The sequence below is a fragment of the Elaeis guineensis genome, chromosome 1 (assembly GCF_000442705.2).
Source record: "Elaeis guineensis isolate ETL-2024a chromosome 1, EG11, whole genome shotgun sequence".
In the NCBI taxonomy this organism is placed as follows: Eukaryota; Viridiplantae; Streptophyta; class Magnoliopsida; order Arecales; family Arecaceae; genus Elaeis; species Elaeis guineensis.
The window spans coordinates 2432221-2457120 of record NC_025993.2 but is presented as its reverse complement, the minus strand read 5'-3'; the positions used below and the strand labels follow the sequence as shown (position 1 = coordinate 2457120).

General features: G+C 36.5%; 2 protein-coding genes across 13 annotated transcripts; one reads left to right on the top strand and one right to left on the bottom strand.

The window, feature by feature from the left end:
• Positions 1–845: 845 nt before the first annotated feature.
• LOC105036143 (regulator of nonsense transcripts UPF3) lies at positions 846–19123 on the top strand. 12 transcript variants are annotated; one of them, XR_012139821.1, is made up of 13 exons: positions 846–1218; positions 3029–3135; positions 3578–3673; positions 3787–3885; positions 4015–4094; positions 7685–7792; positions 7895–8042; positions 9135–9196; positions 9291–9987; positions 10096–10220; positions 10323–10372; positions 12596–13546; positions 13645–13718. XR_012139821.1 is itself a non-coding variant. In XM_073254294.1 (13 exons), exons 1-12 carry the CDS (start codon positions 1079–1081, stop codon positions 10359–10361), a joined length of 1596 nt encoding a protein of 531 aa, XP_073110395.1. In that variant the 5' UTR covers positions 846–1078; the 3' UTR covers positions 10362–10372; positions 12596–13718. The 12 variants fall into 12 exon arrangements, 7 of the variants coding, with proteins under 7 accessions (XP_073110395.1, XP_073110357.1, XP_073110345.1 ...); XR_012139897.1 differs by adding an exon at positions 11892–11990 and having other exon boundaries at positions 12855–13718; XR_012139892.1 differs by adding an exon at positions 11892–11990 and having other exon boundaries at positions 12739–13718.
• Positions 16226–24533, bottom strand: LOC105036127 (putative methylesterase 14, chloroplastic). Its single transcript, XM_019848391.3, is given in 8 exon segments — positions 16226–16748; positions 16751–16985; positions 19593–19642; positions 19645–19726; positions 20202–20345; positions 20440–20679; positions 22941–23244; positions 24325–24533. Coding segments are annotated over 8 exon segments (1284 nt in total). The 5' UTR covers positions 24519–24533; the 3' UTR covers positions 16226–16713.
• Positions 24534–24900: the final 367 nt, after the last annotated feature.

The window sequence follows — 24900 nt, the reverse complement described above, 5'->3', positions numbered from 1 at the left end:
TAAACAAGATTCTCTCTTACCAAAAAAAAAAAATCCCAACTCAAAATTTCTTATCCAAGATCACGATTCAATTGATTCCTAGCCATCAATCCTCATCTTTTGAATTAGATCAAATTCTGACTCAAAACGATTGATTTAATCTTTACGTCAGAAAATTTGACCTATATCCAATTATAATTAAAAATATTGACCCAAACCTGATCTAGATTTGGCGGATCAAGCTGGCTTTACCGATCGGGATAATTTTTGCCATCCTGCCATCAACACGTCCCATGTAGCCCAAATGGCAAGCCATCAACTCCTCTACCTTTAAAAATAATAATAATAATAAAATTTCTAAAAAAAAATTCTTTATAAAAAGGGCGTAGATGGGTAGTCACTGATCGTGTCCAGCGGACGAGGTGGAAGTTTATTTCCCGGAGGCTTCCTCTCTCGCGCCACCTCACCACTTAACTGTACCTCGCCCAATCTTATCGTCATCGGACGGACGAAAAATTTCGATGACAGATCCAACGGCAGAACATATCTTATACGTATTCCCAACTTTGTATAAGCCTCACAGGATATCTCCGATGATCACGTAATATCTCACGTGTCACGCGCACCCGCTACGTACGTAAAAAGGCGCTGTCTGGGTGCTCAGATTTCAGTTCTATTATTCCTCCAGACCGTTTAACGATGTTATGCTTTCCAATGACAAAAAAGATAGCATAAAGGTAAAACTCTTTTCCTTCCGTCTTTTTGGTTAGAAAAGGATTACTAAACTTTCTAAGAAAGACAGAAGAATATTCTTATATAATTATAAAAATTTCGCTTTTTTTTTTTTTCAATTTTTTTCCGTCATTTTCTTCTTCCCTTTTCTGGTTCACGCTCTTGCGGTCACTGGTCTCAGTCTCTACCTTCATGGTTTCGGATCGAAACCCTAATCGGTGCTGAAACCATTAGCAAGGATCGCGATCGGAACAGGAAGAGATGTGATTCTCGGGAACGAACTCCGAGCACTGGCGGAGGCTTTGGCGGCCGCTAATCGACTCCGTTTTGGAATCTTTCTAGGGTTTCTGTGTTGCGAATCGCGCACATGAAAGATCCGTTGGATAGGACGAAGGTCGTGCTCCGGCGCTTGCCGCCGGCGATCCCTCAGGCGACACTGATGGAGGAGATCGACGGCAGGTTCGCTGGCCGGTACAAGTGGTTCTGCTTTCGCCCGGGGAAGAACAAGTGAGGGTTTATTCCTCTCTTTTGAATGCTAATTTGTGTTCTCTTATTCTTCTACGCATTTGATCAGAGCTAGCGGTTCGGTAGTTCAGCTTGGACACGGAATCAGATGAGATTCCAATTTTTAGTTAGTGGCAGTTTTATCCTGGTTTGAGCTTTGGTGGATAAAAATATGAATTTTGGTGCTGAATTTTGCAGTTGTTGCGACTTTAGGTCCATTATCGTGGGACATGCTTTATTTTCATGCTGTTGGATCAATTGAGATGTTACCTTTTTTTTTTTTTTTTTGTGATAAACTGCAAAAATTTAAATAAAGAGAGAAAAAAGAACCGTCTGCTGCTGAAGCATGGTCGGCAAAGTTTGCTCTTGTTTGTTAATTGGAAGCAGTTTGCTGATTGTTAACCCTGCCATCCAATGCTATGAAGATGGGCAAACCCAATCTTGGACACCACTATTTTTGTCATATATTGTCTTTTTATTCTTTAGATATGGTGCTTGGAGTAACATGACTTTGTCGGGATTCTTACAAAATCGTTCATAGCATGATTTCCACAATGTCAAAATATACCGTCCATTTCTGGTGAAAAATGAGCATGTGATGGGTTCGGCATGTGTGGAAGTGATGCACTTAGCCACCCAAGATAGATGGGATAATATCTGTTGGTTATTGTTCTTATTTTTACTAAAATTCAGGTTGCCTCATTTGATTTGGATTTATGTGCGTTTAATGAAAGTTCAGGTTCTAGGAAACGTTAGAAGCTTATCATCTGTTTCTTGCTTTTGAATGGTAATACAGAGATATGTTTTCTTCTCCCTTCCATTGGATAGTCAGATATCAGTATGACTGTTTGTGTCTCTTTTTTAGTTCTGATGCTTCTTTTTGAGTTCTGACTTTGGTATTCTATAGTAGTAGAGTTCAGATCATATGGTTGGGTAAAGTTATCATCTTTGGTGCTTATGGAGTAGGAGGATTATGTATGAAGGTTTAGAGAATCGCTGCATTGCTTATGGATCATATCTTTTTATGCTTATGGTGGTATGGAAGGCCTTGTCTATTTTGCTGCTTTTTGGCTTTCTTTATGTCCTGAAAATATTTTTTGGTATGTGTATATTACTTGGTTGGAATATTCTTTTTTATGTTATCTTGTAACTTTTAGTTAAATTTCCTTTATTGTCTTCGTTTATGGATTTTATTCTATTAGATTAAAACAGGGAATGGAGTGCATATTGACTTCCAGTTCAAGCTTTGATTTTCAGGAACTGTATTTTCTAGCTTGTTTGTCTTTCATGATCACACACTTCAGTTACCACATATTGTCATCTGTATGTAAGAGTCTGTTAGCATTTATTATGCTATGCTTGATAGCTATGTGTCTAGTTCACCTGAAAACTTTAAAATAGACACCAAATCCTGTTACAAGAGCTTTTGAAAACAATTGCGTTCATTGTTATAAGTTTGCTTTATGATTTAGTGCTCAAGAAAACAAAATTGTCTCGATATTCTTTATTATGTATTTGCTTTACATCAAATACTAACTCTTGAAACTTCTATATTGTGTTATAAGTGAACAAAAATGTATTACTTACAAAAATTGTCGTATTAATGGTTATTTAGGTTATTAACAACATGAAATGTTAGTGTTTCTCATGTTCAATATCATATTAAATAATTTTTTTAATATATATTATTGAATCGAGAAGCCATTAATAGAGCATAATTGATAACATCGGATTTTTTTTTTTTTTATTTACTTGTAAGTCAATGAAATGCTGAATATCTCTTTTATAAAATGTTACAAAATGCTTGCTGCAGCCGAAAGAATCAGCATCATTCTCGAGCCTATATCGATTTCAACAGGTCGGAAGATGTGGTTGAATTTGCTGAATTCTTTGATGGACACATATTTGTCAATGAAAAGGGTAATGCCTGATTAAAATCATATATTTTTATTGGCATGGATATGTTTCAAGCTCTTGTGGGTTACGATTATGTCATCATGGTAAGCTTCTATATTTTGTAGCATCCCAATCTAAGTTAAAATTGTTTTCAATGGATCCACATTTTTGTGCTCGTCTAGTCTTTTTATCCCTTCCATTACCTTTTAGATTTGAGGTATTTGATCCTCGATCAATCTGGATATAAAATCCATCTTGTAAAATTGATAATCATGCTAAGTTTGTAGAAAAGCATAATTATGACTTGTGTATCCATATGCTTTATCTTGGGAACTTTTGTTTGAAATTCTGGCTACCTATTTCCCTAAAATATCTTCCCACAAACTTGGCCTTAGCTTTTTGATATTAGAAAAATTAACGGAACGGGTGTACTCATTAGGATATATTTATGTCAATGTCTTTCCAGGTGGTCAGTTTAAAGTTCATGTTGAATATGCACCATCACAGCATGTTCCAAAGAGAAGGTCTAAGAAGGATGTCCGTGAAGGGACTATAATCAAGGGTCTTTGTCCTCATCTGAATCTAAATTTTCAGTGGTGAAATTGATCATTCTTTCACTCATATATCCCTCCCTTTTCTGTCTTAATCACCCACTGTTCTTTGATGAATAACTAGATCCTGAATATCTGGAGTTCCTTGAGCATCTTGCAAAGCCTGCTGAGAATCTTCCTAGTGCTGAAATTCAGCTGGAGAGGAGAGAGGCACAAAGAGCTGGTTAGTTGTAATTGAAGTCTTGAAAATAAGGGTTGAATCAAATCACAGAATAGTGTATGGAAATGCTTGCATTAGAATGGGACAAACTCCAAATACTTTTTCATAATTTTCCCCCCTAATTTTCTTTAGGTGGACAGAAGGATATGGTCATAGTGACACCTCTGATGGAATTTGTGCGGCAAAAAAGAGTTGCTAAGAGTGGGTCTCAGGTATTTTTGGTTTTCTTCTCTCTCTACACCTGATACATGCCCGTAGGTGGTATCTATTTTCTGTTCAGAGGATCTCTGGCCTTAATTTACGTCTGCTGGCTTATGTATTCAGCCACTAGCTTACGTTGTCATCTTATCTCATTGATACTTATGTTTGTTGTGTTATTTTTTGGGTTAAACAAATATAAACAAGGAGGAAGCAAATGTTCCTAAGGGAATAAGTGTCATTACATGAGAACAACTGTGACTATGCCTTTTTTTTTTTTGTGGTTTAATATTGAGATTTAAGTGGTGCCATCAATCTGCATTTAGCGACTTGTAGTTCGGATGGCTTACAATGGTAATCATTTTGATTGTTTATGGTTAAATGTATCTCTCTATGCTTACACCATATCAAATTTATACGAGATCATTCTATTAAGGAGCTAACACATTGTTTATTAGATGATAAAGTGATGAAGCTCTCATTAATTATTGTTTTTGTGAGAATATGAGTTAAACTTCTTCAATATACCATGCATTATTCTACTGTTTTTTCTTATTTGAGTTGGTTCAAGTGTAATGAAACTCCTTCCTTATATGTCAACAAATGAATACTTTTTAGGAAGCTGGAGCTGCAGTTACTCCAGGTAGATGGTTGTAATCCTTTTAAGATGGTACGATGTATTGATGTGTATCTAATTTGGACAAGATCTGCAAGAATTACAACATCTATTTCTTTATGATGATAAATTTGGGCAAATTGTTCTTGATGTAAGATGGATGAACGATCTGCTTTCTAAAAAGATTTTATGTGAATTTTCTTTTAATCATGTCAAAAAATGCAGCTCTCATCCCTGTTTTTTAAGTATAGGACCTGGATAATTTTTTGATGCACTATTAAAGTTACTCTGATATGGTAGTATTGGATATGTGATATGCACTTGAGATGAAGTATGGATGGGTACGCTGCACATGGGATAGAATCTGGATGGTTTTGTTTCCCTATATTATTATAATTTTTAACTATATAACTTCATAAATACCCTTCTGCTTTGGAGGTGCACTTCTCTTGTTTCTTTTCCGTTGAGGTGTATTAATTAAGAAGATAGGGGTGGTTGTAGAGGTAGAATTGTGAGTCTCATGTCATTTGTGCTAGGTGCTCTTAGATTTTTTTATCCATAGTATCTTGCAGATTGAAGGCATGCCAAGGTCTTGGGCTTCATGTCCACATGGCTAAAAAGGAGTTTGTATTGTAATAGTAGAATTAGTACAATCAGTTTAGGATCTTTTCTTTAATGCAATAAAACATAATTGCAGCTTTTGCATGCTACTGGGTTCATTAAGCTAAATAGATGAAATTAAAAACGAAAAAAAAGGGGGTGATGGGTTTGGTGTTGCATAATCACTTAGATTAGTCTTTCTATACAAGTGATCTGTCCAGCGTTGATGTGAATTATATGGGCTCAACAACCTAAAACTAGCTAGTGCAAAGGATTATGATTTAAGACACTCGTGCAAGTGATCTGCTGGCTCCAATTACTTCCAAGTGATATGTCCAGTGTTGAAAGCGAAAAGTTCCAACTCCTAAACTATTGATTGAGGCTTTCATTATCTTATTTATCACTTGGAAATTTTGTCTCATCTGTAATCTCTTATTAGACATGTGCATACTAGAAGTTACCTACCATGTTCCACCGTCCTTAATGCGAGAAGTATAAACTCTTTTATATTTGAAGAACATGTTTGATTCATTGTCAGTCTTAGAAGATTATATAAAAGAGAGAGAGATTGTTTCTCCATTTTCTGGTCTAGCAACATTTTAAGCCTTAAATTTATCCTTTTTGTTTGGTGCAATCTAATCGCCCAAAAAATAATCTAACCCTAGGTCTCTTCAATTATTGTTATTGTTATATATGAAAATTTTGCATAATTGCCTTATAAGTTGAAGTTTCTTTCTTATTAGAACTTTTCACTGTGTGACCTTAGTTCTTCTTTTCCAGTGTTGTGTCCATAGACCCTTTCTCTAGCCCTCTTTTATGCAGTCACTAGTCCTGCTATACTATCCTGGTCTTCTCTCCTTGAAGAATATTCCATCACCTTGAAGCTATTTGGAATTTCAATGCTAGTTTTCTTTGTAAAGTCTTGTTATTTAATGAAAATGCTGTTGAAATCTTGCTTTTTGTCATAAATGCAGTAATTTGATAAGAAAATTTGAAAGTTGGGCTGGTAAGTCCACAGCATATTATAAACTTGATGGAAAGAATAAGAATTTGTATGGTCATCTAGACCTTTAGGTTGCTAATGGAACTACAATTTTTGGAGTTTTGTGGGCTCACATCAAGACTGCACCTTGGCTTGTTTGAAAAGGCAATTGATAGGTGTGAAGGGTTTCCATCTCATCTTTATGAGGTGGTATCCTTGTTGTATTTTTTCATAATAAATTGGTACATTAAGTCATTAACCTATAAATTTCCTGATACTTTCAATTTTTTCTATATATCTGTATATGTAAAATAAACATACTTTGTAAAACTATTTATATTCCACAGAAGAGAGCATTTGATGGTTGATCATGATCCCATCCATCAATATTTGATTGGAATAGATTTGAGAAATATACTGATCTTTTATCAGATGTAGTGCTAATCTTTCTCCTAGTCTTTTGAGAGTGAATGTAGTGACTGTGAGGTGTATCTATTATAAGAATGGTGAAAATATAAAAAGCAAAGGAGGCACATGGTGAAAGAGTTTATTTTTCATGTCCAATTCCAGGCTAATAAATAACATAATTGATGTTTTACCAAGTATTGGAATGGAGAAATGGTAGTGATTAGAGGCCATAGGAATGCTGGAGACATGAAACTAATTGGAATTTAATAAGTCATTTCGTTATGATCAAATAGTTAAAATAATAGGGTTGTGCAAATGCAGGGCTGAATCTTATTTGGGATCACAGATTTGCAAAAAATGGAAAATTGGCGACCTTCCATCTAGTTGGTGATTTTAAACCACTGTACTTTTTTCCCTTTGTTCCAATTGTAGCATGCATGTCTCTATACTATCAATGTGGTGGTTGCTGTTTTGAACCAGTCTATTTAGATACTTATTTCTGTGCTACTTTTTAAATCTCAGGCATTGCTTATGCATAAGAAGTTTAGGAAAGCAATATCTTAGAATAGCCAGCTTAAATTTGCTTGTACTTTCTGTTGCTCTTCCCCATGGATGTTTCTAGTGCCAACAGATGCGATCTGTTTTGTCAATATTTTTCTGGTCGTTAACATCAGTTGATCTTCGTGCTTTTGATTTAATAGTTAGTAGCCTCTGACTCGTTTGTTCCTGAGGCGGCTTAATCCCTTTGTCCATTCAGGAAACTGTGAAGGATATTTTCCGTGATAAATTATTATTCTTGAAGCTTCATCAATGGCTGATTTTACTATACATGACATCTTTTGTAAAATATTGTCTTATTGCTATCAATTTTGTCTTGGCATATCTAGTCCTCTCCTTTGGCTGATTTGTTTCAAAACATTTTTTTTGAACTAAGTTTCCAACTTTGCTTTCCTTGTAGTTTTGATATATTTTAGTTTGTATATAATGTACCATGACAGAGGTCTGTTAACGGGAAACTTGGTAGAAGATCTAGAGGAGCTTCTTCTAGTGGCTCTAATCCTTCTTCCAGACGAAGCTCTGAGAAGCGACGGGTCTCTAAACCAATGGTATGAATTTTTTTTTTCTTCTAGATTTTTAAACATGTGGGATGTGATTGTGATCTCAAATGTATCTTTAGCATAATCTTATTTTGCTATTCTTGGCTGCAGTATGTTTTAAGGGACAGTAGAAGGAATATCAGTGGAAAGGACAAACCAACATATATATTAGTATCTAGAAAAGATGATCAGCAGCTGCTAGATAAATCTATTGCTGTAGCTTCAGCAAGTTCAATAGAAGCATTAGAAGAAGCAAAGGGTATCCCCTTGAAACCTTAGCACCAAGTTTCCTATTATTTTGTTTGGAATGTACTGGATTACTGATTATGATCATGTGCAGTATTTACCCCTTGAACATGTCCTGCTTCTCTCCTTTCTGAATTGTTGCCTAGGTCCCAAAGTGATATCAGTGCTGCTTTTGTTGTGTAGTTTTATTTTTTTCAACGTAGAAATTCTTTTCCTTAACCCCACCTCCCCCCACCCCCACCCCACCTCCCAAAAACAATACTTGGGAAATCCTTTATCCAAGAGAGAATTATGCTAGGTTAATAGCATTCTTTTTCAGGGATTCTTATATGTTAATCGTTCATTTTGAGATTTGCAATTTGGAATTGCTACATAGTCTTTTTCTAAAATGCTTCAGCCTTCAGGAGAAAATTAGTGGAAATTAGTCTGATGTCATATATCTTGTTCCTTTGGCCATGTTAGATTGATGATTTTTTAACTGTAGCATCCTATGGTTCTTTGTTTCTGTGTGTATTTGTATGTCTTCAGACTTTTCTTGCAAGCTATTCATTTAAATCCGTATATCAGGATTTCATTTGTAATTTGTCAAACATTTTTTCTCTTGAAGAATTTAAAATTTCAATGTGTGTTAGATTGATCTGATATATCATGGTATTCCGTACCGGCTTGAACCGGCCGGTACACACTCCGTACCATACCGTACCGGCAGGAATTGGTTTGATTCAGACTGATTTTTCAAAAAATGACTTGAACCGGACTGAATCGGTCAATTCGGTACGGTATCGGCCCGAACTGTCCGGTATCGGACGGTTTGGTCCGGTACGGTGCGGTACAGTACCAGTTCGGTCCGGTTCAGCTTGATTTTTTTTTCTTTTTTTTGGCTGTTGGGTGGGATTTTTTTTGAATTTTTTATTATTGGTATGGTTCGGTATGGTACGGTACCGTATCGACCGGCAACCGGCATGGATTCCGGTACCGACTCCGCGAACCTTGTCTGATATAGTTCCTTTTTCTCTTAAGTTATATATCATTTGTAGTCATGTATCATTTTATGTGTGATTTCTGCTAACTGGCTTGAGTGGAACTAATTTTGTATCATCTGGAGGTGTTGAAACTGGAAAGAAAAGAATCTTGACTTTGAAAGCAAAAGTGACAGAAGACTATCATGTGAGCAGCTGAACACTGAAAATTTTGTGAAAATTGTGATGCTTAACTCTTCTATTCCCATTCTTCTCACTGGAAAAATGAATTCTTCACATAGGTATCTGATGGTTCATCACGGAATGTGAGTTCGGTGAAAAAATCCAGTTCATATACTTTTAAACAGAATCAGGGACATGAGACTAGTGGAAGAATTGTAAGGAGCATTCTATCTAACAAGGATAGCTGTCAGTCTTATGTGACTGCATCCCAGTCAGAGCAGCAGACTCCAACAGGGAACTTGGATAAAGACAAGCATCCACCTACTCCTCCCAATATGTGCTCAATGCTGAAGGTTCACATTGCTAGCAAGCCGCCACTTGCTTCCATTTATGATAGCGAAGGCAAAAATTCCCTAGATGATAAGGTTCCTGGTAATAATCTCAATTGTCTTGTATCCACTAGTGAAAAACATAATGGGTGCACAAGAAACAAAGACAGACCTGATCGTGTTGTCTGGGCTCCTTTTCGTTGTTCAGATGGATTGCATGCTGATGATGAAACCCTTTCTTCCTGTTCTGTACCTGCACAGAGGTCCTCATGTTCATCGGAAAGCATCTCTCTTTCTCAACAGGCGGCTGGAATAAAAGCTGGAGATGATGATGTGGCCTGTATGGGACGTCTCAATAATCCATCTGCTGGCTATGACATATCAACAAGTCTTGGAGAAATCAAAGCGCACATGTCTAATGCAAACCGAACTGCAGAAGTTAAAACTTTTGGAGGTGGACGTGTCAGTCCTTTTTCTGCAAAGAATGGTTGGCTTTTGCTGAATCATAGTCTAATTCTTGCACTAAAAATCTGCATGTTGTTTCTGCATTATATAGATTTGATTTTGTAATATGTGTATTTGATGGTTCATGTAGGTTCCCATAGATATATTGGGCACCGTGGACCTGTGCATGGTATGAAGGAAGTTGATGCTTCTCTGAATTATCGTGAGGGAAAGCCTTCTAAAAGAGGAGGTCCTGCTGGGTATGGTTCCCATGAGGTAATCTTTAATTGATGAGAATTATTCTGACACTTCGGTTGGGCTACTAGCATTTTGATTTAAATTTTTTTTATTAATTTTACTAATTTATTGCATCTGCAGAGACAAGTGTGGGTGCAGAAGTCAGGTTCTGGTACATAATTTTTTGAATGGTAAGCTCTATTTCATTTTGATCCATCTTTTTCTCTATTCAACCACCCCCACCTTCAAAATACATACTGATCGGTCTTCATTTGGAGCTCATAATAACATTAACTAGTTATGGGGCTAGATACAGAGAACTCTTAAAGTTCAGTCAAACCGTCGTCAGAAAGAAGGGCAGGAAACTGCATGGTCCTTTTTTTCAGGAAGTTGAAACACATATCTTCTGCTTGTGCTGTGCCTGAAACTGTTATCTTCCTGAAAGTTAGTTCCAGATATCCCATTTGCCACTGTCATCTTCTTAGTTGATTCAACTACTTAGCATGTTTCTCCAACATTTTCTTCTTACACCATGAATTTAGAAAATACTTCACAGCCTTTGGCCTTATGTATGCATTTCAAGCTGTGGTTTCTGATATTTTTATCTATTTGACAATATATTTAACCTCTTCTAACACCAAGCTCATAAAGAGTAGGCATAATGAAAGTGTTGGTGGTTGCTACCCATCTAAGCTTCACAAACACCATCAGAATATGTACGCTGTGATCTGCTTTTTGGGTTTTAAAGGCATAATATACTGAATTGATTCAGCATTCTGATACTTGTGTTTTGATTAATACACTATTACACATTCTGTTTGATTGATCTTTGATATTGCTATCTCCGTTTACATAGAATGCATGAAATAGGTGTTTTGAACTGTTAAATACCTGTCTCGTTTTTACGAATTTATTATTGCACTAAACTTGATGCTTCGTGACTTTGTTTAATTGTTACCTATTTAAAACAAGGCACTAGAATAACTGAGATCATCACGTGATAGACAAAAATAGACATTGTAGTTTTTCCAACATATTCTTCATCCAGCTTGTGGAACGTTGCTTTAACTTTTCTACTAAAGATTCTGGTCCTGTCCCCACTGTTAATCAATATGTTAGATACTATTCAATGGGTAACATACCATCTTGCACAAAGCTGCGCCTGCAATATCCTAAGTTATCACTTGCTCTGTATAAAACTAGAGGTTTTTTTAAACACAATTTTGGAGCAATTTCAATTCCAATCTCAGATTTATCAACTGACTGAGAATGGATTTATTAGGAAAAGATATTTTGTGTAATGGCTCATCATCACATCTTTCAACACTTACCTTCATCACCTTCACATTCACTGCACATCCAAAGTCCTTTGAGAATAATTTATGGCCTTATCCCTGAAACTCTTAGGATTGTTATCCTTTTGTTCTATTAAAGGGGGAAAGGGCTATAGTTTTACTTTTATGAACCTATTTCACCTACTTCCATTAGGAACTTCATTTAAGGTTCTCTAAGGGAACTGTTTATATTACACAAACATGATCTGTTTGTAGGTCATCCTCGTACATAACTCCTGCCTTCTGTATGTCTACCTATGGGCCTTGATTATCCAAAAAATATTTTGATTCTCTTGAGGTTGGTTGATTTGTGTTTGAGGCTTGTTTGAAATATCAAAGTAATTGTCTGTTGATGGGTCTGAAATCCAACCCGCAGTTCCTTCAAATTGAAGAATGAGCACCACAAAAACTGAATCCGTTATTATCAAATTCTCTTCAACTTCTATGTTTTCTGACAAATACATGGAACAATAAGGTATGGCTTCCACTTCTTCTAATTTATTGACAATTTAGATAGACATTTCTAACATTATTATATTATATTAGATGTTGTTAGCTCCATACGGAGTTTTAAAAAACTTGACATCACATATGTAGACAGGTACCTAGTCGCACTTGCCCTTGCCCATTGCTTTGACTCTTAGAATATTGTTCTGTGCCAATCTATCAACTTAAGTTCATTCATAAGCATGGTGAAGCCCCTATTTCCTTGAATATATTGACTTGTGTGTACATGATAGCTTGGTGATTTTCATAATGCATTGCTATATTTCTTTCTATGCAAATCCATCATCTTTAAGTTGATTGTAAGCATGGTGAGACAATTTTTTTGACTTGTGTAATGTACATGATTGCTTAGCGATTTTTATAATGTATTTGCTATGTTTCTTTCTGTTTAAATTGTGTAGCTGTGTCCCCCCCACCAACACCCGGCCTCAAGAGACACCTTTAGTTTCTAAATAGTTGCTTTCTCTTCCTTATCTTCAGTGGTGCGCTCTTGAAATAGTTTTTCCTTCTAACTCTGTTTACCAACTGAAGTTGCTTTTCTTCTGCCTGAGCATTGCTGATCCTTTTCTGTAGCTTTTGTGAAACTGTGAGGAGAAGTTGGTTTGGGGCTATTTTTGCCTAACAATTTGGATATCAAAACAAGCCGTAACAGTAAACCCATATTGGGCTGATGTTGATGTATGCTGGTGCTGCATTCTTCCTTTTTCTAATCACAGGAGCTGGTGAATTGTAAAACAGTGTATTAGTTTGTTACTAGCAGATGACTGGAGTACCTGTTATTGCTTTGCAAATCCAAAGAAGGGTTATTGTTGATGGGATTTCAACTTCCCAGGGTTACTGGACCTAGGTGACAGCAATTGTAGTTTTTGACCGATGCCTCTTATTTCATTGAGGTGATGGAATATCTCATGCAAAGCTATATAGCTCTGGAGCGCTCTCTGCTGCTTCTACAAGAGCTTCACTAGGGAGCCAGGAACCTTCAGTGAGTGATGTAATATAGAGAAAGATAGCTCAACTCTCTCATGAATTTGCTGGGTTTCCATAGAATTTTGTGTCTAGGTCATTGGCTCAAGGTCAATGACTGAATATACTAGGGAAGAAATGAGGAGTGCTGCTTGTCATCCATTGTCCATACAAATCTTAAAGACAGAAGCCATATATCAGTTAGCTGGGAACTTCTTAGTACAGAAAACTAGAGCTTGTTCTGTTGTGTATAGATGAGAGCTTGGGGTTCCCATCATCTGCATCAACATGCTGAGGTGGCTGCCTGCATGCCAATCAGCTGGCTTGGAAGAGTGGGGAGGTTGATTGAGAGCTAACAGGTTCTTGATTGGTCTCTGTTATTTGGATGAACTAATTGCATTGCTTCAGTGATATGCATAGCCAATTTTCAGGTGTTGCTGTATATCTTTTCCAGCAGATCCTGGTGTCTTTGATGATCACTCTCTTTTCCTGGAGTTCTCTGTACTTTGGTGTGTGGTGTTTACAAAATGGTGTCTGATCCATATTAAATTCTCTTGCAAGGTGGGGCTTCAGCCACTTCTAAATGCATGCTCATCCTGACACCAATGCAATCTGCTGTTTAATGATTACTCTAATGTCCTGGTGTTCTCTGTATATAGGTGTCCTGTGTTTACAAAATGGTTTCAAATCATATCAAATGCTCTTCTGACATGGGGCTTGTGCTGCTTCTAAATGCATTCTCTTCCTGATGCCAATGCCAAATTCATGTTTGCAGTTTTGTTGTCTGGTGATGCTACGGATGATGCTTGTTTGACAGATGGCAAATTGAGTACTGCCGGAGATTCTTTTCTTTTAAGTGACATGAAACCCTGTCATGTGCATGAGCTGCCGTGTATGCGTCGGCAATGTGCTCGCTCTCGGATATTGTCTGTTCTTTTTTGTCTTAGGATAAATTGAGATTTTATTTAAATAATATTAATTTAAAAAATTAAAAAAATAATATTTTTTATAAAATATTTATCAAATATTGTTAAAAATAAAATCATTCTATTGTAGGATGTTTTATGTGCTAATTATCACAACTCATATATGTGGATGGTTGAGTCGCAGTGTAAGTGTTCTATAAAAAAGGATTTATGAGTTGTTTATAAAAGACTACTTATGAGACTTTATATAGAGTCGTCTTATGATAGAGTGATTTTGATCGTGGATTTGTATGAGAGATATTAGATTTTTCAATCATCGAGAGAGAGGTTGGGGGGCATGGGAGGGGTGGTGGGGTCGAGAGAGAGAGAGGATTGAGGGATCGGAAGGAAAGGATGGGGTTTTTTTTTTTTTCTTAAATGAAGGAGAGAGGAGAGAGAGGGGTTTAATTTTTCCTCTCTTTGATTAAACACTTCTCTCCACTCTTTTCGTTATTAGGGGAAAAAAAAATCAATCACCCTGCCCTTCTCCCTCTCGATCCCCCCCTCCAACTTCTCCCTCTTGGTCCTTGTCTTTTTCCATCCCTTTTTAAACTTTTTCTCGGTGGTTGGAGAGGCTAGCAGTCTTTGATGAAGATGTGGTTACTCATCGTTTATCATAGGATGATTTTACGTTGCTGATTTTATATTCAATGACGTAAGTTGTGGTGAATTTGCATATAAAGTTGTTTTATGATAGGACGATTTTGTTTTGAACAGTATTTTGATAAATATTTTGTAAAGAATATTATTTTTATAAAATTTTTTAAAAATAATATTTTTAGATAAAATTGTGGATAAATTAACATGGCTGCAAGTGAGACTTTTCAGCGGTATAGTGTTTTATCATTGTAGAGGCTTGAACGGTTGATGGCAATTTAGATTTTTTTTAAAAAAAATATTTTTATTTTTATAGCAAAATGATGTAATGAAATGGAAAAGGTAGAAGATTTAAAAAAAAAAAAAATAAAGAAAGAAGAAAAAAGAAGAAAGAAAATAAGTACTTAATGCATTATTTCAGGTGGTCAAATTAGTAAATCATGGGGGATAAAATTTTTATGGATCAGATCGATCATAGAAGAATTATGATCGGACTGCCATCGTCTGTCATGTCTCCAACCACGTCATATACGTTACGTGCATATTAAAATATTAAAAAAATAAGATGAATAAATTTTATGAATATTTAAAATTTTGATAAACATCACGTAGCTCTTAAGATTTATTCATTCTTATTTTCTTAATATTACGGATGCGCTTCGGAGATGTGGTAGGCGATGACAATCCGATCATAATTTTCATAGTTTTCGATCGAGAACTCATATGGATCTGGTTACATTTACTGCATATGGCTGCCCATTTGAATTTTTCTTGAATATCTCTTTTTGGGGGGTGTACATAGTGCACTTTCTAAACTTCAAATACTTAGTAGGGCTGTAGAAAGCGTTGTGTTGACCCATGATCGGTCCTGATCTGATTTATTTTGACCGGATCTGTATTTGAAGTTGTGGATTGAATCTATTCTAAATTTTGAGATCAGGCTCTTTATTTTTCAACCCAACCGATATCAAAGGGTGTGGTTGAGATCAACAAAAAAGAAAAAAAAGGATCTGAAACGATTGAATTAGATCCATTCGATGGACAAATCCAAATCCCAAAACGGCCTTTTCCTTCACTCTGAATATCTTTCTGAACTTTTGAATGAATCACTTAAACTAATTCCTCTTTTTCATCTTAACAACTGCATTCCTCTCATCTATTTTAATTTAATTATGTTTAAATATTTATATTTTATTATTTGTTGTTATCGTTTTTTATTTGTAATACCTTCAAGTATATCAATATAATATGTTAAAATTGTAGTTTGTAAACATAAAATGATTAATTAGTTGGATAAAATCAGTTTTTGAAAGAAACTTCAGGTTTCAACCCGTATCTTTTTATTTTATTTATTTTTTTAGTGATTTTATATTTAATTATCAATCATTGTATTTTAGCTGGTAGATGTTTGACTCAAACTATAAACTTGATCTGACCAGGTTCTGACCTGAACCCAATTATTTCAGGTTGGATCCAAGTCATACTTGGGTCTGAGTCCCAAATTGTGACATGAATATGAAATCAGGTGAGGTCAGGGTCCCAAGTCGTAAATTGTTTGATTTCACACTTCTATAGATCTACTGGAATTTTTCCAAATAGTTGATAAAAGGTGACGCCAAAAACTGAGCAAAGGCGATGTCCAAAACTCTCAGTCGATCATGCAAATAACCAAAGCAGATTTAGCATCTATGAACTCCCATATATCAATCTCATAATTTGATGTGTAAAGTTCTTAGAGGAACATTTGATAGCTACTTCTACAAACATTAGAAAGCTCAGAAATGTCTGAACATAGATTAGCTTTTGGGGCAGGTGCAGTATCGAGGTTGATGGTTCTTTCCTGCAACCCAGGTACAACCACTTGATGAGACAATAGCACTCTCTGTCTCTGAAGCCTGGAAGATACCTAGTCTCGCCGAAATGAATGATATCTGCGAAGACCGATTCACTCCATACCTGATGGACAGAAGCAGCTTTCAGAATTACAAGCATCCCTGTGAGACTTAGCCTTTCCAATCAACATAATTCGAGGATGTTTGTCCTCCCAGACATCCAAAATTTTTAATAAATCTCTTCTTCTGTTAATTCTATTCACTGACCTATTATATACCGCCTCCGACTCATTGGCCTTTTCATTCTACTGTAATCTCATGGAACCTGCAGTACCTATGAGAGCTGGGCGATTTCAAGCAAAATTTGTTCAGAGACTGTGGCTTTGAGAAGAAAGGGCAGTGATCACTGCCTTTGATCTTGAAGACCCTGTGAGGCAGGTTCTCCCGGACGAGCTTCTCCTGGATGTCGGGCAAGAGTATGCGGTCATCAAGTGTTTGGATGAAATACCGACGGACAGAGCCATAGTTTTCTGGAGTTAGAGACAGCTTCTCCATGATAGGCGCCAGTGGGATGGGTCTCATTGACACTGCAGCCAAAGATATATCCTGCCATCACCATGAATACCTTCATCAGAAACAGAAGTCACATCCATTACAATGGCAACTATTAAAACGTTACATGCCATCCAGAGGTAGTCATGCAGATGATGATTTCTGCTAATCATCTTAGATTCTGTACAACTAACCACTTCATGAAACAGTGCTCCTTTAAGAAACTACCATTTACTCAACTGTCATGCATATATAAATAAATGTAAGTGTGTATAAACTAATTTACGGTGTAAATTAGAATATCTAGAAGGTATTAAAGCTTTAATTACTCCTCATCTGGATTATGAACTTCAGCTTGTATGGTACACCAATCATGGATCATGGTGCCGTACCATGCTGGTACACCACATGTTATGTAGTTGGCCATTAAGATACCACCATTGTACAGGGTTACATCAGTCTATGTCATGCACTGGCATGCATCAAGACAGGCTGGCAAGGACCCATTCCCATTGCCATGGTTGGGCATGTGATAAGCATGGCTCAACATAAGAAAGCGTATTATGTAGGCTGGCATGGGCAAATCAAGCGTATGTAGGCTGGCTAGGCACATCATGCAGTACTTCATTTCTTGGTACAACTTGTGTAATATCAGCTTGGGTAGAGATGTTGTACCCATTGCACCAAAAATTTAGCTTTTAGAGCGCAGCATCCTGGATCAAATACTAACCAAATATTACAAGGATGCTTAAGTGGATGCATCCTTTCTTTTTTGTTGCATCATTTTACCATCAATCCTATAACTTCAAGGGAATTATTACTGGATGTTTTGGTGATAATTATTTTCCTATGCCTGATCAGATAAGATTCGCTCTATGGTTATTCTTTCATGAGATCTGAATTTGTCCCTGGCTAGCCACATCTCTATCCCACACCCACATTGATGCATTAGTCCTGGATATTTTATTATATTACTTTAAAGAATGATCTCAGCATATATAAAATTAGTCAGAGCTCAATACAGACCTTGCAGTATTTTCCTATGCCTGATCAAATTACATTTGCTCTACAGTTATTCTTGCACGATTTGATATCTGTGTTTTTCCTTGGCTAGCCACATCTGTGTTCCACACTGCATTGATGCATTAATCCTACATATTGTGTTACATGGAATGATCTCGGTATATTTACAATTAGTCAATGCTCAATGCACACCTTGCAGTCCTTCAAACCTAGAGTTAGATTTTAGAGCTACCACATTCATATACCGGACAGGCTAAATGTCTACAAGAAGCACGTTTGATAACTTACAGGTGGTCAGGTGCCGACAAACTTGGCGCAAGGACCTAGTGGTTAGTAATTGACCTGCACCCGATGGCACCTCTCACCTTCAAAATGAATGATGATGATCTTCGAAAATCATAACATAAACTAAAGAAAGATAAAGAACATGGATGCAGTTTTCAGGGTTTCTTGTAATGCTTAAAAGCAGCACCGACCTATGTGGGTTTCTCCTATGCATAAAATCCAAACAGGCGTTCATATTGACTGGTGGAATAATATTGCACTCTTCTAAACATTTGTACGTTCCAACTTCAGTTCTATTTCCTTCTAAAAAGAGTGGAGCCTAAATATATAAAGAAAAGCCTCAGTTCTGGTCTGCTAGACATGCTGTCCAACTAATGTTTTTCTTCTAGTTTAGTTGGCTTAGTAGCTTATGCAGCAGAATTTGCAATCACATATCATGCTTACAATTAGTAGTTATCAATTAAATATATATATATATATATATCCATGGGGAATTCCTGACATTGTTTGCATTATATTTATGTCGAGGTTCAAGACTTGAGTTCTAACTACCCTGATTTGGTAGGCAGGAAGTGTTGCATATGCTGATAATACCTAGATATTCACATCCAACTCCAAGGATCCATGTGGGATATGTATCCAAATCAAATAAGTATCAGATACTTGAACTTGCCAAAGACTTTGATTGCAGCTTATCAAGATTGCTGAAGCGTTGGACTCTTCCAAAAATGAATTCAACTTGCCATAACAATGTAAGAAGTGAATGTTTGCTCTTTTGAGATATTGGCTGAGGATGAAGTTATTAAAATGATCTTGTAAAATGTTATTTTTCTTGTAACCTTAAGATAATTGAAAGTTTTGGATGAGAAACATCCATATTAGAAGAGTTAACAAATAACAACTTTTAATATTTTTTTTGTATGACATATAAAAGTAAATATATAAATAATTTAGAATGAATCTCTTTATCTCCTTTTCTCTAATCTTGTTATGCTAGATCCTTAGGTATTTGTCTGAATTTGATTCTTGTGTCTCCCTTCCAATTTGTGTTTTGTAACATTGGCATCAATGATGCAGTTGACTTTGCTTTTTGCCCCCTATAGATCATGATGGTCATTAGTCATGTTGAGAAGTGCTCCCATTACATTTCTCTACTAATCTATAATATGCTATGTTGTAGATCCATCCAATAAATTCATAGGCATGCGGTCATATATAAACATAAATGATCTAGCAAAAAGCACTTGAAGGAGATATCTGATATAGTTGGAAAAAAAATCAAAAATACATTCTATTAATTGAATAAGAAGAAAAAATTTCTGATGAAAGAGTTAGAGTTGAATTGTTACTAACCTTGGAAGGACTCTGGTTGAAGTATAGCCCTTTAATTTGTTGCTTGTTAACACAAGGCCAGTAGGAGGCTTGTCTCTTCCATTGCCATAGACTAGAAATTGAGACTCTTGCAAGAAAACATCAGCAGACGCTAGCTGCAAAAATATATAAAAAAGAATAAGAAAGCACAAATTTGAAACAGAAAGCCTCAAGAGCAACAGAAAGCTTCTAGCTACTAGAATGAGAACATCCTAAGGTCAAACAAGCTCAGTTTCCCTGTCAGAAACATGTCAGAACACAACTTAGTCAGCCCAGATTACTAGGCCAACTCTGATATGGTCCACCAAATTAGGTCTGAAACAGACACCTAGCAAACTGGAAAACAGACCCTTGATTGTGGCTTTTCCAATTTTATGGGAAATCGTTCACTTGGCCAGGTCAAGATGAACATGTCGGTCCAAGCCAATATTTGTGTGGCTCGGATCAATGAACATGTACATTGAAGGATTGAAATGATACAGTCATGCACATAATTTAAATATTGGCAATCACACAATATTTTCATTTTGGGTGAGGTCAGGCAGAGTATTGAGGTTTGTAACTGGTAATAAATGAATATGAAGCACTCACTTGTTCAGCAAACACATCGAAAGGTCTTTGCTCATTCAGTACCATTGTAGCACCAACAAATACTGCTTTTGTGATCTTTTTTGGGAAACACTCTAGTGCATATGATATGCTAGCACCTCCACAGCTATGGCCAACCAAAATAACCTGTGCCATTATATTGGTCAAAATATTATTGATATATAGGAAATGTTTATAGAAACTTGTGCATAAAATAATTATTTCATGAAAGCATTTCCACCTTTTCATCCTCAGGAAGGTCTTGCAAGTAATTTATTAATGGCTTTGTGTAGTCTGCCAAAGTCGTTATGCTGTTTGTATCTGTGCGGTCTATCCCAGACCCTGTGAGATCCAGAGCAACAGGGTGCATTCCTACTTCCTCCAACAGAGAAATAGTCTTGTACCAACACCATGCTCCAAATCCTTCTCCATGGACTAGAATAATTCTCTTTGTTTCAAGATTCTCAAGAGAAATTGGGACCTGAAAGTACAATTTTCAAAAGGAATAAATGATTAGAGCTTTATATCATGCATCATATGGAAACATACAACAAAAGAGTAGGCACAGTAGCTTGCAATCTACAGCAAGGATCTTATGTTACTTAAAAGCAAAAAAAAAAAAAAAAAAAAAAAGCCTACAATTCATTGTAGGTGCACGTCCTACAGGAGATTGTACAAAGAACTTGTATTGGCAATCTGTGAAGATGAACAGGAATAATCAATATGGATGATAACACAGAAAATTTGATGTGTAAAAAAAAAAATGAAGACAATTTAAAGTTAGTACCGCCTAGTTCGGTATGGTATGGTACGGATGCATGCAATTAAGAATCATGGACGTGCAGTGTTAGAAACAATTATGACCATACAGGGCTGCACTAGATCAACAATGCAAGCATGCAAATGGATTATATGACTGTAACATGAGTAAGTTTACGTCACAATTTTGCTGAAGGCTATTAGATTGTTTGGCGTCCACGGTAGGAGGTAAAGTCATCTTTCTGTGTACGTATGTATTAAGTGATTAAGAAGCACAAGCTCTGCATGAACTAAGCTCAAATCAGGTTCGACATCGATATAATTGATCCAAGCTTGAACTCGATTAATTGGATCCAAATTAATTTCAAACGAAGTTGGCAACTAACCCAGCTCCATCAAGCTTAGTTTGCTAAGACTCTGAAATATATACATATATAGAAAGGCAACGCTCCTCTCAAAAGGAAAAGGTGTCAGCTCCTCTTGAGGACAAAATCAATGATGGGGCATCCAAATCAAAGAACGACATCATTGATCATGATCTATATCACTAGAACTGTCTAGAAATAAAATATTGCATATTCTGATGGTTTGTAATCTATGTGTCATGTGGACAGAACAAATGAACAATTTGCATTGTAATAATATGCGAAAATACATAATAAAGAATTAAATTGAGAATAGACCTTATTGATCATGATCCATATATACTAAAAAACATGCATAGATTAAAAGTGAATAGATGCTTAGATTATAGCAAATATGGTCTCATGTCATTCTAATTATTCATCTTTGCACCCACTTGATGCATAGGTTAGAGATGAACAAAATATATGAGTTTTGGTTTCTAGGCATTCTTAGTTATATGGATCATGGTGTGGATCTTCGATTTGAATATCCCGTTATTGATTTTAGAGTTGAGAGGGCTAGATGACCTTTTCTCTCAAGAGGAGCAAAGTCCATCTCATATATATTATAATATATTTAATAAAGTTATCTGAATTCATATTTTTTGAATAGCAATTTCCTCTTAATTTAATTGATTAAAACAATCAAATGTTACATCAAGCTTGAATGAAGCTTTAATTCAAGCTTGAACCAACCTTTTCCCAAGCTTGATTCCAGCTTAATACAAGATCAAACTGATTTCAGCTTGATTTGAGGTTATCAAGTTGACTGATTAGGCTATATCAAACAATAAACAAGCTGAGCTTGATCTGACATCTCAAGCTCGAAAATTATTTCAAACAAAGCATGACTAGAGCCCAGCTCGATCAAGTTGCAGTTTCTATTATCATTATGAGCAGAGAATCATCGTGGAAAACTACTGGAGCTATTATCATATTGATCCATGGTGATGAAGATCAAGGTGGAACTATTGGGGGCTTACACACCGACTGGTGTCATATAGTTCAAATGGCACAATTGCATGGATGCTTTCCATATAGTTTCCAAGTTCCCTTTCAGTAAGATAAAACAAGCAGCTATTTCCACTTCATCACAAAAAGTTGTGAACAACATCAACACTGCTTCTATAATCCAGAAAAGCAGTTTGGACCTACACACTTTTGACAAAGAAATCCTCCTGTCCTTCATGTTTCTATTGAGGCAACCAACAGAAAAAAATCAAAATTTCCATCCTCCAAATTGACATCCAATATCACCTCTAAGTCTTAATAGAATTCTACATTTTATTTATGACAATTGTCAGCCTACATTATAAATAGATAAAGAGCTTAATTTTCAGAATCATTATCTGAAGGATAATGTCACATTTGTTCTAGTTAAAGAAAATAAGCCTATACCCTTAAACAAATAGAAATTTCTTACTGGATCTTCTAATGCGAAAAGGTACTACCCTAACACAAGGAAAAGTGAAACAAATAATCAAATGTTCATGGTCCCTATAAAAGACTGAATCATAGTGAAATATACTATGGAGCAATAAGAACTGAAGGTTCAAAAGGTTGCAACTCTGAAAGTAACCTGCTTTCCATTGGTGATTGAATCAGGGAGGTCCCGCCTCCGAGAGCTTGTGGACCCTATCCTCCGGGACATCGAGCCATCGAACCTCTGCGACAGCTGGTGCTGCTGCTGGATCGCCAACGCCAGTGCCTGGCGATGCAGCAGCTCCTCTTCGGACACCATCTTCCTCTGTGACCTCGAGTTTGAGGTTCGCTTGCTCCGTGACCCGACGCCACCTCTCCCCTCCTTCTTTGGCATGCAAGTCCATCCATTGCCCATGGAATTAATTACTTGGGAAGAAGACAACCAAAGCACGAAAAGGTACCTATATAGAAATTTTTGAAAGTGATTGAGAATAGATGAACAAATTTGGCCAAATGAGATCCTAAGATGCTTCTTGGCCGAAGTGGAGGAGAAGAATTTGATAAAGGGATATCAAATAGAACTAAGAGCAACTCCCATGAGATCACACCAGAAGGTTCAGCTGATTTCCCGGCTGGAGAACTGGAAATGAGAAATTTTTAGTAGAGATTCTCTGTTATAATCAAGGAAATGACAAGATTTCAACACCGAGACCTTGAAAAATTCGATTCTGAGGCAACCGCAGAAGGGATTCTGTGATGCAATGAAGCTGGAGAGTGGAAAACCTTAAGAAAAATCATAGCCGAATAAAAAGACATGGTTCTCGGGGTTTTCAGTAAAAACGAGAAACACATTATAATGGACAAAAGAAGCGATTTTGAGGGGTCCCTCACGCAAAGACTCGCAAAAAGTACCAGACATGGGTGAAAATTACAGATTTGAGAAAAAAACGACAAAGATTTTGTAAAGAATCTCTTTTTCCTACGAGATACTCAAGAGGAACCAAGGCGAAATCACGGATTTATCGGCTCAATATCCCAGAACTTGGCTAAACGTTCCATCGTCGGGTGGGAAACCAAGAGAAAGCCTGGGCCGTGATTACTTCAAAGGAAGACAACGACAGCTGAGCTCAGAGCGGTTCTCCCGGAGAGAGAGGGGGGCGAGAGAGAGATTTCAACGGCCTTTCAAGCTCCTCCCCCTCTCTCTCTCTCTATTCTCTCTCTAACAAATTTTAGGAATTTATTAACCAAAAAAAAATTAAAAATTTTAAAAAGAAAGAGGCCATTGTACTCGTGCACGGTTGGTCCGGATGGGGCAATAATTCACTGAATTTTATTGGAATTTTGGTTCCGCCACATCATCCACCTCGAGAACAAAATCAAGAAATTATTATTAGGACCAGATCGATCGCGGTTCTAAATTGAAGTCATCCTAAATGAATTCGTCTCCCTCTGGGATGAAATTATTGGGTTGGTTCATTGCCTCCAAAGTCCACAATAGAAAATTGAGATTCCACCACAAAAAAAAGAAAAGAAATCCATACCATTGAGGTTTTTTTAGAATGGTGCATGATGTGCTAAATCCAACAACTCTGGCAACCGAACTCCACTTAGCCTCTTTTTGTTTCTTTCTTAAATGAAAGGAGATTATTTGAACATGTGTGTGGAAACTTGTCCACATGTAATTTTTCTGATGGTGGAGCAAAATGAAAGGTCCATTTGTTAGCTGAAGTTCCATGGATGGACTAGGAGTAGGTATGGTTGTACAATTGTAAATTTGGAAACAAGCTAAAGAGCTTCATTAGGCATATTTTTCCAAAGCTTTTGGAAATTAATCTATGAAAATTGCTCACTCTAGCATGCTTGGATGATACTTGAATGCACAAATTAGAGTTTCTTTGACACCGAATATCTTCTAATGCACTCGACGCATCAAGGAACTTATGCTGTGTAATACTGAAAATAAGTAGGAACAGTCGTATTAAGCACTCTTCCACTTCGGTTTAATTTACTGAGTTTTGAAAGTCTGCCAATTCTCTTTACGAATGTACTTTAAGAGAGATATCCCGATTGTATCTTAGGATAGAATTTTTGATAAATACTGACACGAAAGTAAAAAA